The 17,308-nt window shown below is 58.4% G+C and overlaps 2 protein-coding genes across 5 annotated transcripts in view; one reads left to right on the top strand and one right to left on the bottom strand.

Annotated features, from left to right (window-relative positions):
• TMEM240 (transmembrane protein 240) overlaps positions 1 to 1,251 on the top strand; it is a 13,368-nt gene extending 12,117 nt beyond the window's left edge. Inside the window, exon 5 of the transcript XR_006205843.1 lies at positions 437 to 1,251. The gene's annotated coding sequence lies outside the window, so the exon portion shown is untranslated. The remainder of the gene's footprint in view (positions 1 to 436) is intronic.
• Positions 1 to 17,308, bottom strand: part of LOC122227005 (ATPase family AAA domain-containing protein 3) — a 22,964-nt gene extending 5,656 nt beyond the window's left edge. Inside the window, exons 1-15 of one of the 4 annotated variants that reach the window (XM_042951106.1) lie at positions 16,999 to 17,308; positions 13,360 to 13,436; positions 12,466 to 12,567; positions 12,104 to 12,163; positions 11,506 to 11,575; positions 11,027 to 11,192; positions 10,798 to 10,867; positions 7,078 to 7,233; positions 6,361 to 6,417; positions 6,008 to 6,133; positions 5,684 to 5,808; positions 4,660 to 4,711; positions 4,247 to 4,317; positions 3,278 to 3,445; positions 1,812 to 1,920 (exon numbers count right to left, since the gene is read on the bottom strand). In XM_042951106.1, coding sequence (XP_042807040.1) covers positions 1,812 to 1,920; positions 3,278 to 3,445; positions 4,247 to 4,317; positions 4,660 to 4,711; positions 5,684 to 5,808; positions 6,008 to 6,133; positions 6,361 to 6,417; positions 7,078 to 7,233; positions 10,798 to 10,867; positions 11,027 to 11,192; positions 11,506 to 11,575; positions 12,104 to 12,163; positions 12,466 to 12,567; positions 13,360 to 13,436; positions 16,999 to 17,200 — 1,611 coding nt within the window. In that variant the 5' untranslated portion in view covers positions 17,201 to 17,308. The other 3 variants (XM_042951110.1, XM_042951109.1, XM_042951107.1) reach the window with 3 other exon arrangements.

The raw sequence follows: 17,308 nt of genomic DNA, 5'->3' as shown, positions 1-17,308 counted from the left end.
TGGGCTGGGCCGACCAGTCAATGACTTGGACGCGCTCTGGTGAGGTACCAGATCCCCCAGGGAGGGCACCCTGTGGGCTTCAGCACCTACTCACTGCCTCCTGCAGCGGTCAGGGGTCAGACCGGAGGTCTCCCCGGTTCTCCATCCACCAGGCACGCAGACCTGTCACCTCACGTGGGCAGGTGACATGTGACGTAAAGAGAAGGGAGGCGTGCGGGTTCTTGGTGGAAACCCCGGGCACGGACCGCAGGGCACGGTTTGCAGTCAGAGACAGACGCGTCCCACGTTCATACGGCGAAGCCCTGACCCCCAGAGCAGCTGTAGTTAGAGGTGGGCCCTCTGAGGAAGTAGGCAACGTCAGAGGAGGCCGTAGGGGTGGGGCCCTGATTCTACAGGACCAGCAGGCTCATGCGACAGATCTCCGTTTCTGCCACAGGAGGAGGAAACCGCGAGAAAACAAGCGTCTGCAAGGCTTTAGAAAGGGGGCTGCCATCAGAACTCCACCGCACCGGCACCCTCGTCCGGGCCTTCCTGCCTTCCGGACCTCGAGGAATACACGTCCGTGTTTAAGCCCTCTGGGCTGTGGCACCGTCACGGCAGCCGAAGCCGACAGACATCCTATCCTCCACTCTGTTGGTTGTGGAAACGGAGCCACCCTCGTCAGGCCTGGCTCCTGAGTGAGGACGGCTGGAGCAGAACGCCTGGCTGCCCGATCACACGTAGAAGCGGAGTCTACAGTCTGGAGCTGGGCGTAACCCAGCTCATCCTGATACAGGCTCCTGTGTATCCAAGCTGCTGTGTTCGAGTCACAACAGACGTCTCTTTCATTAACATAACACACATTCATTTAAAAGCACTGTCACGTTTCTAGCGATCAGACCGTCACGCAGCCTCAGTCAGATTTGACTGCGGGCCCCATGGAGGCAGTGATGGCGGCACAAAGCCAAGGGCGGCTGCAGACAGGAGCCACTGAGCACCCTGCACCCGATAAAGCTTTTCTCCTCAGCAATCACCAAGCTGCAAATGCTTTCTAGACGGCTGCACCCAGGACCCTTGGGGGTCAAATGGCTTCCCTGTCCTGGGCGGGGGGCTTGTGGGCACTTCAGAAGAGGAAGCAGGTATTGGGTAATGCCAAGAACCGCTCTGGGCTGTGTGCCCTGGGTCACAGCACAGCACAAGGCTAAAGTCAACTCGCATTCTCTACGCCGCCCTCGAGACCCCACAGCAAACCCGATTCTGTATGGAGCGGACAACATCCTCAACACCAGCAGTCTCCATCTGGCGCAGTGCTGGCAAGGAGACGCCCAACCCTTATCAGGTCAGATTCACCCCCTGGCCCATCTCACACGCCCTGCGATGAGCTCACAGACCACTTACGGGAAGTTCCATATGCCCCCGCGGTCTCCCCGACCATCTGTAGAGTCACCTGCCCCAAACGCGCTAGGCTTGAGACCGTGTCCCAACTCCAGTGGTGCCTGAGTCTGTGGGACCTTGATGCCGATGTGACACTTGGCCCATTTCCAGGGAGCCCCAACCGATTTCAGAGCCCTATCTGATTTGGACCAAAACCACGATGACGATAAGGTAGGCCGTAACGTGGGAAGCCAGGGACACCTCTCCACACGCTCCCTGCAGTGGGGGCAGAAGCAGGTGGTGGCTGCAAAGTAGAGCAGGGCGTGACATCTGTGTGCAGAAAATCCTTCAACAGAAGCACCCTAGGGGGGCAGGGGCCTGCACGGGCTGCCTTCAGGTGACTCAGTGTCTCCCAACCAGTTGGGCTCACGCCTGCAGGGTGCATGTCCCCAACTCACCTGCCATGCCACGGCAAGCTGGGAGATCTCCCGACCCGACATGCCCTCCGTCAGGTGTGCGATCTCTGAGCACTTCTTCCCGTAGTCAAACTGAGCCAGCTTCAAGCGCCTGGGGAGAGCAATTCCCACATGACGCCCTGCGGGCCTGAGGGGCCCAGGGTGACACTGGGGGTCTGGGACGACCCCTCGGCTCCTACGCGAAAGGAGGACTGGGTATCTGCCAGGCGCAGGAGCCTGTACTGGGAAGCCCTATATCTGCTCCTGGTTCCTGCCCTTTCTACCCGCTGGGCACCTCCCTCCCTTCTGGAGCCCGGGTGGGGTCCGTGTGGGGCTGTGTACGGACAGCAGTGCATGACCACTCCAGAGACAGGTGGAGGGCTGGTCAGGATGTGCCAAAGCGGAGGGGCTCTCGGAGCCTCGCACACAGCGCCACCACCAGGCTCGGAGGCAGGGACCGCATCCTTCTCCCTCAGACCTCCATCCGCGCCCAAACTAGCAGCACAGCAGCCACGCCCTGTCAGGCGTGGGAAGCACGTGGGAAATCAAGGGGAGAAAAGCCAACACCTCCAGGTTAGAGTGACATGTCACTGCTTTGGTTCATGTGCGGACCCCTTCCTAGTCAGGTCTGGCTGAAGACCCAGGAGATGAGCTCACAGGAGGAGAGTCATTCAAACACTCGTGGAGAAAGAGGCCTCAGGAACTCAGACCACATTCGGTGTCTGTCAGGCTAGAAGAGACGATTGGGAGGGTGGGGGGTACTGGGGCCATCCGGGCACACAGGAGAAAGGAGGCCCAGATAATGGAATTCAAGGGGGCAGGGGGACAGCAGGGGCAGGCAAAGCCAGTCCCAGAACAGAAGACAGCTCTCACTGCCACCAGCGACGGGAAGGATTCAGGTCAATGCTGCTGCGAGGTCTGGCTCCCTGGGGATAGTTAAAAATAGACCAGCCCTCACGTATCTGGAGCACTGTGGACAGAGAGCAGTGAGGGAGAGGGTGGCCCGGACAGAATGTGGAGGGCGCCCCCATCGCCCGGTGACTTCTGCAGAATGGGGGCCTTGCTGCGTGCCGGTGAGGGGCCCCGGGCTCCCGGGAGTCAGGGTGAGCAGGGAGCCCAGGTCCAGGACGGCCACCAACAGCCTCAGTGAGCAGAGCTCGGCCAAGGTCTGGCAACCACTGTCACGGCCCCGCACTTCCCAGGGCAGGACTGCAGCCTGGATTCCTCCAAAGCCCCAAATCGTTAAAAGACGCTTCACCTAGCAGGAAAGGATGGAGGTGCTAGCTAGTTTGTGACAATGGGCCGCCGAGTCAAAAACCTGGCAAAGAGTGGGACGGAAGCACAGGGCCAGCAAGTGAGCACATCTGAGCCCCAGGTAAAACCACAGGGTTAGGACTGGGTGTGGCACCTGGGCCAGAGGCTGGTGGGGTACGGAGGGCCCCACACACCCAGGCCATCAGGACACTTACTGCTTTCCTTCTGTGGCTGGCTTCAGAACATACTTGTCAAAATACATCCTCACCAGGCGTTCCCGCTCTTCCTGCCGCGGCAGATCGAAGCGGACCATCTCGTCGATGCGGTCGTTGACGGCCCAGTCAAACTGCTCGGGCTGGTTGCTGGCCAGAACCAGCATGAACCTGAAGCCAGCAGAGACAGCAGGGGCTGAGGGGCTTGCCCCTGGGATAGGGGGCCTCTTCAACTGACACAGGACTATTTTCTAACAGGACTTATCTGGCAGCTTTTTAACCCAGAAAAACCCAGACCCAGCATTGCCCTCTACCACCCATCCCTCCCTCCAACACCTCCCTGACCGATGGGCCAGCGCGATGGGGTGGCCATGTAAGCCTTGCTGTGCGCAGGAAGCACAGGGACCCTGGGGTACCATACAGATCTCTGCACCTCCCCCCCAACCTGAGTTGCAGGGTTTGGGGTTTAGCTGGTTGAGCGGAAGCGCCAACTCTGCAGGTACCAGACCAGACTCAGGGGGCCTGAGCAGGGTCAGGGGTCTCTGCAGGCAACAGCCACAGCAGGCAAGGAGGATGCACATGATTTGGTGGCCACACAGCTGACTTGGGGCCTTGACAATGGAGGAGAGCAGGATTAGAGGACTCGTAAGGAGTGAGCCCTTTCCCAGGGCAACCTGCACCCTAGGACACCTAGTCGTGGGGTGACCACCCTGACGGCCCATCACGGGAGAGCAGCCAGAGACGCCCAGTGCAGCGCCCTGTGCATGCGGACTTGCCGCCCGGCCCTCCTGAGACCCCAGCGCGTCCTCTCAGAAGGCCCCACAAGGGTGCAAAAAAGGTGCATCCCCTCTGCACCCCCACGGGCCCTTCCCATTGCCCTGTGCCCGCCCTGCCCCACAGCAGCCCTATGAGCTCAAGTGGAGCCTCAGTTTTCCTCTGTGAAGGGGCCTCGCACCAGAAGGTGGCCCTCACTTGCTGCTGTGCTGCCCTGTCCGGTGCAGGAATGCATTCAGGGTGGCCCTGAGGTCCTCGCTTATCTTCTCCTGCAGAAAAAGTCCTGGCATCAGGCAAAGGCTTCCAGGGGGAAGCTAAACACAGGCCCCACTCCATCCCTCCAGGAGCCACACGTGCCAGTGTCTCCATGACCCTGAATTTCAAGGAAAGACTCTAAAAATGCCACACATGTAACTCCTGCTTTTCAGGCCAGATTTATGAAGAAAGTGCAGCTGAGGACGAGGTTTGGGTCAGACTCAGTCGGGGCGGGGGGGGACAGCAACTTCCCCACAAAGCACAGATGCGGCCACTGGACACGCCACCCCTGACTGCTCGCTCACCTATGGCCAGCTGGACACAGCAGGCCACACAGAAGCTTCCGGAATACTCACAGTCGCTCGCTTCCTGAGGAAGGCATCTGCTTCATCCACGAAGAGCAGGAGGCTGTGAGGGGAGGGGAATTTAGGACTGAACGAGGATGGGTGAGGCCGCCCAGCCGGAACGCTAAGGGGCTGTGCACACGGAAACCGAACCAGAAGCACAGGCTGCTCTCAGCAGAGTCTGGGACTCCAGACCCAACAGGGGCACGCTGCGTGCCAGCATGGCAGGACAGCGACCGGACTGTGCCAAACATGCTAATTTGGCACTAAATTAAATACCAGTGCTGGCAGCCCCTGATCTTCAGTGTTGCAGTTTTTAAAATTTTTTTAACGTTTATCACTTGAGAGACAGAAAAACACACAGCACGAGCCGGGGGAGGGGCAGAGAGAGAGGGAGATGCAGAATCCAAAGCAGGCCGCAGGCTCTGAGCTGTCAGCACAGAGCCCCATGCAGGGCTCAAACCCACAAACCATGAGATCATGACCTGAGCCGAAGCCAGACGCTTAACCGACTGAGCCACCCAGGCACCCCACCCATTTTATTTTTGAGAGAGAGAGAGAGAGAGAGAGAGAGAGAGAGAGAGAGGGAGACAGCATGAGCAGGGGAGGGGCAGAGAGAGAGAAAGACACAGAATCCCAAGCAGGCTTCTGTGCTGACAGCTTGGAGGCTGACACAGGGACTCAAACCCACAAACCGTGAGATCGTGACCTGAGCTGAAGTCGGACGCTCAACCGACTGAGCCACCCAGGCGCCCTTTTTTCTCCAGTGTTTTTAAAGTCAGCCCCTCTTTAAAGTCAGAGACTCCTGAGAGGAGCACAGGCCCCCAGGAATCTATACCTGGGGTGAATTTCTCCCTCAGACCCCCACCCCAGACCACAGAGCTGTTCCCGCCTTGTGCACGCCCACAGGCACAGACTGTGGGGAAAGTCACTGACACACCCTCCCACCCAGCCATCTGCAGCCCGGTGGTGCCAGGAACCCAGGCCACGCAAACGCATGCACATGGAGGGCCACCCCAGAAGGGACCCGGCTCACCCTCGCCGGCTGGTGCTGGCCCAGTCGAAGACCTTGTGCATAGCAGTCACGCCATCCCGCCCCATGGGGGCCACATCCCCACCTGTCATGATGGCATAGTCCATGCCCGAGTGCAGCGCGAGTTTCTGGGCAAGAAAGGGCAAAGCGTGTTTACTCTCGTCCCCCCCAAAGCCTGCACAGACCGTGCTCGGGCCCCACTGCCCAGTGCCCCTGGGGATGCCCCTCGCCTGGAAAGCTGGCCCCACCACGTGGCTCCTGATGCCCCGCACCCACTCCCCAGAGCCGCAGCACGGCACCCCGCGCACCTGTGCCGTGTGCCCTCACCTTAGCAAACAGCGTCTTGCCGGTGCCAGGAGGCCCATACATCAGAATGTTCCTATAGAGGCTTCGGTTCTTCTTGGTGTTCCTTGTCGCAATGGCAATGTCTCGCACGCGCGCTTCCAAGCTGGGCTGCCAGGGAACGGGGCAGTTGGGACTGGCTCTGCAGCTAGCGTGTGCCTCCTGAGCCCCTGGGCTGGCCCCAGGAGGCAGCTTATCCCGGGCTGGGCCTCAGGCAGCAAATTCTACTTTAGGAAAGAAAAGCAGCCCGATCCTGTGGGGGGGAGAAGAGCTCTGCGGGCAGAAGGGCACCTCCCACCCCGACGCCTGTCCCGGCCCCCGTGGGCGGCACCACTTACACTGAGGACGACGCCCTCCAGTGCGTCCTGGGGCTTACCAAGGAGGCGCCTGCTGACCTACGGGGGGACACGGGGGACGGTCAGGGTCATCGGCAGAGCCCATGACAGCCACGGGGCACCGGGAGCAGCTAGGCCACCACACGGAAACAGAACTGCCGTGGCACCCCTCGGTCCAGGACACACAGGCTGGGCCTCGCTCTGGAAGGCGGGCACACAGAGCCAACCGTGGGACTGGGCCAGGCAACTTACAGATTCCTCATTGACCTTTATTTCCGTAGTCGCACACTGCACACGGGCGACTGCCGTGGACGTCCAGCCACAGCCCACGGAAGGAGTGACACTGCACCAGGCAGAAGCCTGGACCCCTTGGGGGAGGAAGCTGACACAGTACTGCTTCCAGCAACTTCTCTCCTAGGATGATGGCATGCAGGAAGCCGAGGATTTTGTAAATGACCCAAAATCTACCCAGGGGGCAGTCACACCAACAGACACATAGAGGCAACCGACAAACCAGGGTGAGGGTCTTCCCAGTGCTGATGTGGACGGGCCCCTAGGATAGCATCAAAGAGGAAAAAGCCACAAGCAAATCCAATGTGCAAGAAAGGACGGATGGTGTTTGGGTAAAAGGGGGAAATGAAGACGCACGTTCATAACTTGGCTGAAACACCAGAAGGATTCGGGCAGGACACGCCCAGTGAGGACCAGACCCACAGTTACCTGCATGGGGTGCCTCAGGGCCTCAAGCACTGTGATCCGAGACGTCTCCCTCACCAGGGACGGCTTCCCCAGCCGGGCCTCAATGTACCGTCCAGCAACAGATGTGGCGTTCTTGGCAGAGTAGACCCCCACGGCCAGCAGTGTCAGCCCGGCCACCTAGAGCAGGGCAGAAGGTGAGTGGCACCCACCACCTGTTCGGCAGCCAGCAACGCGCCCTCCTCATCCCGTCCCGTGCTAGGTGATGGCAAGGGTCATACAGGAGCAGCCCCAAGCCCAAAGCCTCAATTACACGAGACTGTAGATATCTCCAGACACAAAAGATACCAAAAAGCTTATCGCAAGCACTCTTTCTCACAAAGCTACTGGAGAACACATTCCGGCCGGACTGGAGGTGCTTCCAGGCGACAGGAACCCCAACCGTAAAGAGAGGAACCCTCAGGCTCATGGGGGACAGACCAAACATTGTGGTGGGACCACAATTACAGGGCCCACGACCAAGACCTACAAGAGGCTCCTGGAAATTAAAAGCTCTTCCCCACAAGACCAACAGCTTGGCTACCACAGGGGCAGCGAGGACTCTGACACCACATGAATGAGGTTCCAGGACACCAGATGGCAACTGCAGTGACAGAAACAAGGGCCCGAGGGGAGCAGGGGGGAGGGCTGGGCCAGCCCCAGGGCAGCCCGCGGCTCCCAAACCCAGCAACCTTTGATGTCATCCAGCCTTCTCCAGCAACCAGCCCTCTGCGCGTTTACCCAGCTTGTTTGGAAAGTAAATGCAAGGGACATTTTCCCACAGATTCCTTCATGTGCCCAGATTCCCAGCCAAGGAGCCCTGCCAGTGGGCAGACCCGGACTGCCTGCCAGCCCACCGCACCACCCCAGCCCGACAGGGATTCTGGACTGAGATGCACATGAGACTCAGTCACTAACCACAGGTGTTTACAGCAGCTGGGGAGATCTGGAGAGATCTGAGTGCCCGGGGTACTCAGACCGCAAGAGGAATCAGAATGCCCTTAATTCACTTTAAAACACTCCAGGGAGGGGCGCCTGGGTGGTTCAGTCAACTTCTCTCCCCCTGTCCCACTCTCTCTCTCAAAATAAATAAACTTTAAAAAATGTAAAATAAAGGGGCACCTGGGTAGCTCGGTCTATTAAGTATCTGAGTTCGGCTCAGGTCACGATCTCACAGTTTGTGGGTTTAAGCCCCCCAGCAGGCTCTGTGCTGACAGCTTCGGATTCTGTGTCTCCCTCCCTCCCTCCCTCTCTCTGTGCCCCTCCCCTGCTCTCTCAAAAATAAACATTAAAGAAAAACTTTTCTTTTTTTTTTTTTTCTTAAATTTTTTTTTATAACGTTTATTTATTTTTGAGACAGAGAGAGACAGAGCATGAACAGGGGAGGAGCAGACAGAGGGGGAGACACAGAATCTGAAACAGGCTCCAGGCTCTGAGCTGTCAGCACAGAGCCCGACGCGGGGCTCGAACTCACGGACCGCGAGATCATGACCTGAGCCGAAGTCAGACGCTTAACCGACCAAGCCACCCAGGCGCCCCAAGAAAAACTTTTCTTATTAAAAAAACCAAACAAAAACAGAGAGCAGCACCAGGTTTGCTGGTGGGGAAGCAAACCACATGTTTTTCACTCAAAGGGTCTCACTGCTTTGCTGGGGCTCTGCTCAAACCGGCCCCAAGGGCCTCTGCCCAGCCACAAACAAGGTCATGCCACAAAAGCAGGACCCAGGGTTATGAGGAAGAAGGCAGACGTGCTCTAGGGGGTAAAAAGCCACCACGCATTTTACAAACTCCAGTGACAGGACCTCGGTTTTTCAGGCGGGTTCATTAGCCCCTTCACTCCTGCGATGCTCACCGTTCAATGGCCTAGTTCAGAAAAATAAGCTAGCAAACAAGTTCCCAAGATTTGGAACTAAGTTTATTTATCTTGAGAGAGGTAGAGACAGCATGAGTGGAGAAGGGGTGGAGAGAGAGAGAATCCCAAGCAGACTCTGCACTGTGAACACAGACCCCAACGTGAGGTTCGAACTCATGAAATCGTGAGATCGTGACCGAGAGTCAGACACTTAACGGACTGAGCCACCCGGGCTCCCCTCCATAACCTTCAACCGTGAGCGTGAGCGCTCCACGCCGAGGCTGTTGCAGGAGCAAGCAGCTCTGAGGTGACCGGGCCTCCGCGTTAACGAAAGCTAAGCTTCTTCCAGGAGTAAGCGAATTCCAAGGTTGATCTAAAGCTGCCAGTTCCACGAAACCACCGATCAGCAGGTTGACTGGCTCCGATACAGGCAGTGACATTGAGACTCTTCCACAAGACGCTGTCCCCTGGCGCAGTACCCACAGCAGGTACTGAGCGCTTCCTGTGTGCCCGGCTGCGGCACAGAGGACACCGCATGGGTGCCACAGAGCTCCAAGGTGGAGACGGGCGAGGAGGGTCAGAGGGAGACAAGCACGCGGGTAAGGCCTGAGGCTTAGACGCTGCACAGCCAAGCCCACGTCAACTCTGTCCTCGAGTCTCAGACGGGTGCCCCCACCCAGCTCGGCACCAGGAGAAGGCAAAGCCCAGACCCCGTGCTGGGTCTCCCTCCTGTGGGAACCCCAATCTGAACAGGGGTGCCCAAGGGGGGGGGGCAAGATGGCGTCCAGAGGAAGCCCGTTTTCTTCACCAGAACACCAGAGGCCGTATTCTGGCAGCTCCCTATGCGAGGCGGGGAGTGGCGGGGCAGCCCTGTTGAGAAGCCAGAGGAACTGCTCAGCTCACCCAGCCCCCCGGGCTGCGGGCTGCATGACCCAGGGAGCCCGGACCACTTTCATCAGGGCTGAAACCCTCCGCTTCCAACCCGGAGTTACTCAAAACACGTTTGGGAAGACCACGTCAGGAGCCCCTGTTCGCCCCACGTCCCTGGCCTGAGCTAGAGGACTCGAGGGGCCATTTTAAGAACCAAGCGGTCCGACCAGCTTCAGGTTTCCTCGACCAGAGTCCTGGCCCTCCCCAGTCCAGTCCCTGCTCTCCCCAAGGCACGGCCTGACCTCACCTGCCCCCCTCACGGTCTCCAGAACAAGGCCAGAACTGTGTCCACTTGCAGAAAGAGCTTCAGGAACCAGCACATCAGGAATGCAAGGGCACTCCTGGTCAGCACGGCTCCCTGCCACCCCTTCGTTAGGGCCTCGGTACCGCGTGAGCAGGGGCCGAGTCGCACCGTGCGGCCCAGGACAGCACCGGGCACAGCGGCAACAATCCCCTCTGCCTCGAGTGGGGAGCAGCCCCATGGCACAGGGCTTTCAGAGCGCGTGCCTAGAGCCCTACAGCCTTGTTGGGCCTACCTCCGCTTCCTGCTGGAGGGTGGGAACCCTCACGGGAGCACGGCTTAAAAGGGTCCCCTGCCACATCTCCCGGAGGCCCTGGGGATTCGGCCGGGTCCCACTCCGGAAGCTGCCGGGCAAACTTCCGGTTCCCCTTTCCACGGGGCGGCACTTGTTAAGGAAGAGGGAAAACGAAGCTCCCTTCCCACATCTTCCAGCCCACAGGTCACAAAGCCCACCGCCAGTGCCCCACACCCAGAGGCTACACCACACGTGACTTTCCCAGGAGCGCAGCAGGAGGGACCTGCCTGGCACACTTCCTACCGCTGAGCGCCAGGAGGCAGGGACACAACCGAGCAGAGACCCTGACGCAGGCCACAAGCAGGAAGATGTGTCAGGGGTTATTACCGTGGCTGTCACTTTGTCCCAGTCTGTCACGAAGGCACGGAATCCTTCACCAAACAGGGCGCCGGCTGTCCTGTAGAGAAAGCAGCGACGCAACCAGGAGAGGATGAATCTGGGCACTTAGCTGGAGAAAGGGCAAGAGCTCTGAAGCTCAGCACACGGGAGGGCCTGCTGAAGGAGCCCGCCTCCCGCCAGTGTGCCAACCAAGGGCCTCCTGGGGACTGGGCCGCACCTGATGGACTCCAGAATGGTCTGCCGGTGCTCAGCAGCCTTCAGGCGTATCTGCTCACGAATAATGTCTGCGTTCTCACGCTCGGCCTTGGCTCGGGCGCGCGCCTCGGCCTCCACCCGCAGCATCTCGTTCTTGTGCCGAAGTTCCATCTCCCGTTCCACGGTGGCTGCCCGGGGCGTGGCAGGAAAGGGGTGCTCGGCCTGCAGTCCCCCACCCTTCCAGCGAGGCCCAGGCAACCCTTCTCACAGGAGGGAGGCAATGCACGTCAGACCCTGGGGGGACGTGCGGCCTGCCTAGGCTTCTGCTACAAAGCTCCGACTAAGGCCAAAGAACGCAGAGCCCCCGTCGAGGTTTGGGAATTTTACTTGGGGATCAAAGTGCTTGAAGAAACACATATCTATGCCTACGGCCTGCTTTCCCTGTGAGCCCGCTCCAAGGACGTAGCCCCCAAAAGCCCCAGGCAGAACTGACAACCCTACCTCGCCGCATGGCCTCCTGCTTCTGCACAGACTCCTCCTGCTTCCTTAAATTCTCCTCATTGAGAAGTTGCTGACAAGAAACCACAGGAGAAAGAGAAAAGCTTCCAAAGCTAGGAAATGACCAACATTGATCTAAGAGATCAGCGAGGGAAGCTTCTGCCACCACAGGGGCTCTGGACAAGCACAGCGAGGGGCCCGGTTCAGGAGCTCCTGCCTCTGGCATAGCTCCGCCCCAGGGCACTCCCAGCCCACTCCCAGCTGCCCTCCAAACACTCTTTCCCCTGTTAAATTTATAAGCCGTGAGGGCGCAAAGCATGATGGGTGCAAACACTTGGAAACCACCCCCACCATAAATTTGTCCCAGCCAGGTCCCCAGTCAGGTCTCACACAGAAGAACCCCTCCAGCACAGCTAGAGCCTGGAGGCCCCGGGCATCGTGTGTGTGCGTGTGTGTGTGCGCGCGCGCGCTCCTCTGGGACCCAGCACTGACTGCTGGTAAAACCACCCTGAGTTCTGGCCCACCAGCCGCCCCAGAAGACGCCCATGCTCTCAGGGAGGCCAAAGGAGGCCCTCCTCGCGTGCCAGTGTGCTGAGCTCACCTGCTGCTTCAGCTGGTCCTCGTAGCGCTGCCGGGCCAGCTTGTCCTGGTACTGGGCCCTCTGGGGAAGAAGACGGCAGCATGAACGCGGGTCAGCTGCAGAAGCTGGCGGACGGCCCCAAACCGACGTCGAGAGCCAGACTTCGCCGGGCCCTCAGACGAGCCGCCTACCTCCGCCCGCTCGCCCGGACACGTGTGCTCCCCGGCCCGCTCGGCGCGGACGTATTCGTGGGCGTTTGCACAAGGTCATCCCACGGCCTCGGGGGGTCACTAACAGACCCAGACTGAACGCGGGGACCACGGAGTACCCCAGAAGCTTCCCATCCTGGCCCCCCTGTGCCCGTGTGGCCAAGCGGCCCTTACAGCCTGGTGCTGCCGCGTCTCCTCGCTCAGAGTCTTTCTCCTTTCCTCAGCTTGCACGCGGATCTGCTCGCTCTTCAGCTGCTCCACGGCGGCCTCATATTCCTATAGAATACACCAGCTGCTGCAAGCCCAAGGCCGGCGGGGCCTCCCGCTCTGGACTTGGAGCTCAGGCCTCAACAACCCCCTCCCACATTTCATGTGGGCTCCAAAGGGGCCGGGACAGGAGCAGGAACTGCTTCCAGAAAACGCTCGCTGGACCAGCACCACTGCACGGGCACCAAGGCCCAGGAGGACCTAGACTCCCAGGCAGCCCCGTGGCAGGAAATCGGACAGGGCTGGGTCCCAAGGAGCAGGCCAATCCCTTGGGGTGCCAGTCACTCCCTCCCCAACACCGCTTCCAAGGTGGCTTATGTCACGTGCTCACATTTTTTTTAAGGTTTTCAGTAATCTCCACACCCAATGGGGGCTCAAACTCACAACCCCGAGATCGAGAGTCACATGCTCTCATGACTGAGCCCGCCAGGCAGCCCTCACATGCTCACTTTCTGACTACACTTTACAACAGCCAATGGCAGAGGGCAGGGCCCAGGCCTTTGCTGTCCTTCTCTGCTCAGCGGGAAGGTCCTGCCAAACGCAGAGACGCCCAGTCAGGCTCTCCCCTGGGGAGACCGGATGGTCCTCACCTGCACCAGCCCTTCCGGGTCGTCCTGCTGCAAGAACCCAAGCCACAAAGCCAGCACATCTTGGACCTCTCCGCATTTCCCTCTTAACCACAAGCAATAAGGTAATCCCAGGAAGGCGACGCCGGAAGCTCCCGGCCCGTGCCCGCCACCCATCGTCCCGCGTCCCTCCGCCACAAGCGCCGCCTCCGCTGGCACCGCACCCACTACCCACCTTGAGCTTGGACTGCTGCTCCAGCTGCAGCGTCTGCTCCTGCATCTGTGCAAGACTCAATGCCTCCTTGGCGTGTCCTGTGGGCAGCGGGCGAGTAGGGTTAGGACGCTCGGACGCCAGGCAAGCATTCACGTGAACCAAGGGGCTTTCGGGGAGACCCCAGCTCACCTCGACCTCAAAACGCGTGTGCCCACCTGCATTCCCTGACCGGATCTCGCTTGGCGCCCCCTCCCTCCAAAGACCAGGACTCCCTTCTCATCACCTGTGTCTGCCCTACGCCTGACAGAAAGCCCGTGTACAAGGTCTTGTACCCCAGCAGCTGTCACATCCTGGAGGGCTCTATCAGAAAGGCTGTTCCAGGGCGCCAGGGCGGCTCGGTCGGTCAAGTGTTCGACTTCGGCTCAGGTCACGATCTCACGGTTTGTGAGTTTGAGCCCCACCCACACTGTGGATCCTCTGTCCCCCTCTCTTTCTGCCCCTCCCTGGCTCATGCACATGCATTCTCTCTCTCTCTCTCTCTCTCTCTCTCAAAAAAAAAGAAAAAAAGAAAAAAGGGGTGCCTGGGTAGCTCAGTCTGTTGAGCATCCGACTTCGGCTTAGGTCAGGATCTCACATTCGTGAGTTCAAGCCCCGCGTCGGGCTCTGTGCTGACAGCTCAGAGCCTGGAGCCTGCTTCGGATTCTGTGTCTCCCTCTCTGTCTGTTCCTCCCCTGCTCATGCTCATTCTCTCTCTCAAATAAATAAACATTAAAAAAAATGTTTTTTAAGAAAAAAGGAAGGCTGTTCCACACTAGCTGAGAGTAGAAAGGTCAACGTGGCAGTCAGTTCCTAATTAAACAAAAAGGCACCTGTGGCTACAGTGTCTTATTTTTGTGGAAGTTGCTTAAACTCCTAAGCTTTTAAGCTTTCAGTACCTGTTATTATTAACCTACACGTGCAGATGATAAGATGAATAGGAAGCAAACAATTAAATTAGAAACAAGCCAATGCACAATGACGACTCTTCACAGACCTCGTGTTTGTTATAAACACACACGTTATAAATGTTTCCTGCGTATGTTTTGTTCACGAGATACAATTCACATCCATCGATATTTGGGGGTTCCAAAAAAAACTTCCGGTGGGGGCACCTGGGTGGCTCAGTCGGTTGAGCGTCCGACTTCAGCTCAGGTCATGATCTCATGGTTCATGGGTTCAAGCCCCACGTCGGGCTCTGTGCTGACAGCTCAGAGCCTGGAGCCTGCTTCGGATTCTGTGTCTCCTTCTCTCTCTGCCCCTCCCCCACTTGTGCTCTGTCTCTCGGAAATAAATAAATGTAAAAAAAATTAAAAACCTTCTGGTGCTCTCCTAGCCAAAAAAGCCCAGGCATACAGCTTCTCAAATATTTTGGTGATGACGCAGTTCTCCCATCTGCAGTACTTTACTGTAAAAAATATTCTAACACGTTAAAGCATGGAAAGAAGGTAGGGAATCCCTGTGAACCCCGCTCCCTGATGCTATAATGTACCTAGTCTTCTCCCTTTGCTTTCTCTCCACTCCCGCCCCACGATCTTTCTTTTTGAAGCCTTCAAAGTAAGGTGCAGACCCCAACCCCCACGAACTGCAGCAAACACGTAACTAAAGCATGACTTCTGTTTGCCATTCCATAAACACATCTACACATTTAGAGGGATGTGACAGAAGCCCTGGTGTCTGGACAGACTGCTAGGGCATGTGGTGTGCAAAAACACCGCCTAAGCCCGGGAAGGACCTTCAGAGCGGGTCAGGACCTGGCTGACACAGCCTTCCAGACCTCACTGCAAGGCTCTCCCCTAGGTCTCTGGTGACTGGGAGCACAGAAGAGCTGAACACCTGCCCCCAAGAACAGGCAGCACAAAGGCACCAGGGTCCCACACCCTGCGCTGTAAACTTGGGAAGCCACGAAGCCGAGGCCTGAAGAGACCGCCAGGGCCCCTTTAACAATGAACTCTGACCAGGAGGGAGTGAGGGCACAAGAGTGCTCATCCTGGGGCAGCAGCAGGAACGTGAGTGCCACAGGCCAACAATGCGGAGACCGGGTCCCAGCTGCCCTTTTTACCCACAGCATGACCTTTGGCCAGCCGGGTTAACCTCACCTGAAAATGGAAAAGTAGAGATCCCCCACCACTGACTCTTGAAAGGGGAAAACAAGAGACAGAGGCAAGACGCATCCTGGGAAGAAGGGTTTGGGGACAGAAGGAGGTGACAGACCAGGGCAAAACCTCTCCCACTGGCCAGTAGTTCGTCCAGGAAGGGTGGCAGGAAGAAGAAAAGTAGATGGGTGCCAGGCTGGCTCAGTTGGAAGAGCATGCAACTCCTGATCTCGGGTTTGTGAGTTCAAGTTCCCCATCGGGTGTAGACATTACTTAAAAAAATAAAAAAGTTTTGGGAGCACCTGGGTGGCTGAGTCAGTTGAGCGTCCGTCTCTTGACTCGGCTCAGGTCATAATCTCACAGTTCGTGAGTCCGGGCTCTGTGCTGACAGTTCGGAGCCTTCTTGGGATTCTCTCTCCCTCTCTCTGCCCCTCCCCCACTCACGCAAACTCAATACACTTAGTCTGGGACTGGTGGTGTTCCAGCTAGACCTAAGGGTACAGGCTGTTTGAGTCCCAGGCCCAAATATCCATATGTTTTTAACGTCCCTCTGGGGATCTGAGAGCCAGGCAGGCTCAGAGACCTTGGACCAGGGTTTTCTTGGAGTCTCTGGAGAAGAGCAGGAATTGAACCACAAAGTGCCAGGCCTCTGATTCCTCAGACAGACCCTTGTTTACACCATGGCTTCTCTACACAAGTTCCTTTAAGGGGGGGGGGGGGGGGGGGGGATGGCAGACCTCTGCTTAAATAAAAATTTGACAGCCGTTATGGTCCTTTTAATCAGTACTTATTCTGTGCCTTCTACATTCTAGCTTCTCAAACACTTAGACTACATCCTAAAACAAATCATTAAACCAACAAGAAAAAGGAAAAGTGAGAGGAAAAGATGTGGGCTTAGCGAAGGTCCAGCCGATGATGGTGCCTTGGGGGCCCGGGAGTCAGGAAGGCTACCAGGCAGAGCCAGGACAGACTGACCCCTATTGCTTTACAGCCCTCGACTGCCTGAACGCTAATGCTTTCCAGTAACACGCACAAATCTGGTTCGTTACCATAAAACCAACGGTCCTCAAGTGAGTCCCCTTCGCAAGGGGAAAATTGCTAACCACCACCACAATCTGGCCACGCTTTGGCCACGTGGAGGCAGCAAGAGGAGCAAAGAGCTCCCCTACTCTACAGGAGCTAAAGACCAGGCTCCAGCCCCAGCACCTGCTACCTGTGACCTCTGAAACTTCCATCCGCGGCGGTTTCCTCACCTGACAGACGCGTGACAGCTTGGAAGCTGCCGAGGACGATGGCATCCCCAACCTCCCCGCACCCAAGGTGGCTTGGCCGGATTTATTCCCGCAGACCAGTTTTCTCACCTGGGAAATGGGACTGCAGACGGCCACTTACCACTCGACCACTCAGAGGAGCTACATGCGCCCAAGGACCCGGCATGCCCGGTGCTCGGTGGGCTGGCTCGCTGTGGGTCCTGAGCTTCCCTGGCCCCTCGCCCCAGCCGGGGCCCCGCCCTCGCCGCCTCACTCACGCGAATGCTCCAGCTCTCGCGCCGCCTTGGCTGCACGTTCCAGGCCCGTGGGGTCAAAGTTGCTCCATTTGTCCTTGGGCGCCGGCCGGTCCCCCGCGCCGCGGTCCCCGCCGCCTTCGCCCCCGGGCTGAGCGGGCGGTAGGGACAGCGGCGGCCCCGCGCCTTCGCCCTTAGGGCCCTTGATCCCGAAGAGCCACGACATGGCGCGCGAGCGCCGCGTGTCGCGGCAGCCGCCCGGAGCTCAAGACGAGCTGAAGCGCGCGGACCGGAGAAGCCTCCACGAGGAGCCAGCCGGTGGTCAGAGCGCCCG

This window comes from Panthera leo, chromosome C1, assembly GCF_018350215.1.
Source record: "Panthera leo isolate Ple1 chromosome C1, P.leo_Ple1_pat1.1, whole genome shotgun sequence".
In the NCBI taxonomy this organism is placed as follows: Eukaryota; Metazoa; Chordata; class Mammalia; order Carnivora; family Felidae; genus Panthera; species Panthera leo.
The sequence above is the reverse complement of the archived record's forward strand: the minus strand, read 5'-3'. Positions and strand labels throughout refer to the sequence as shown.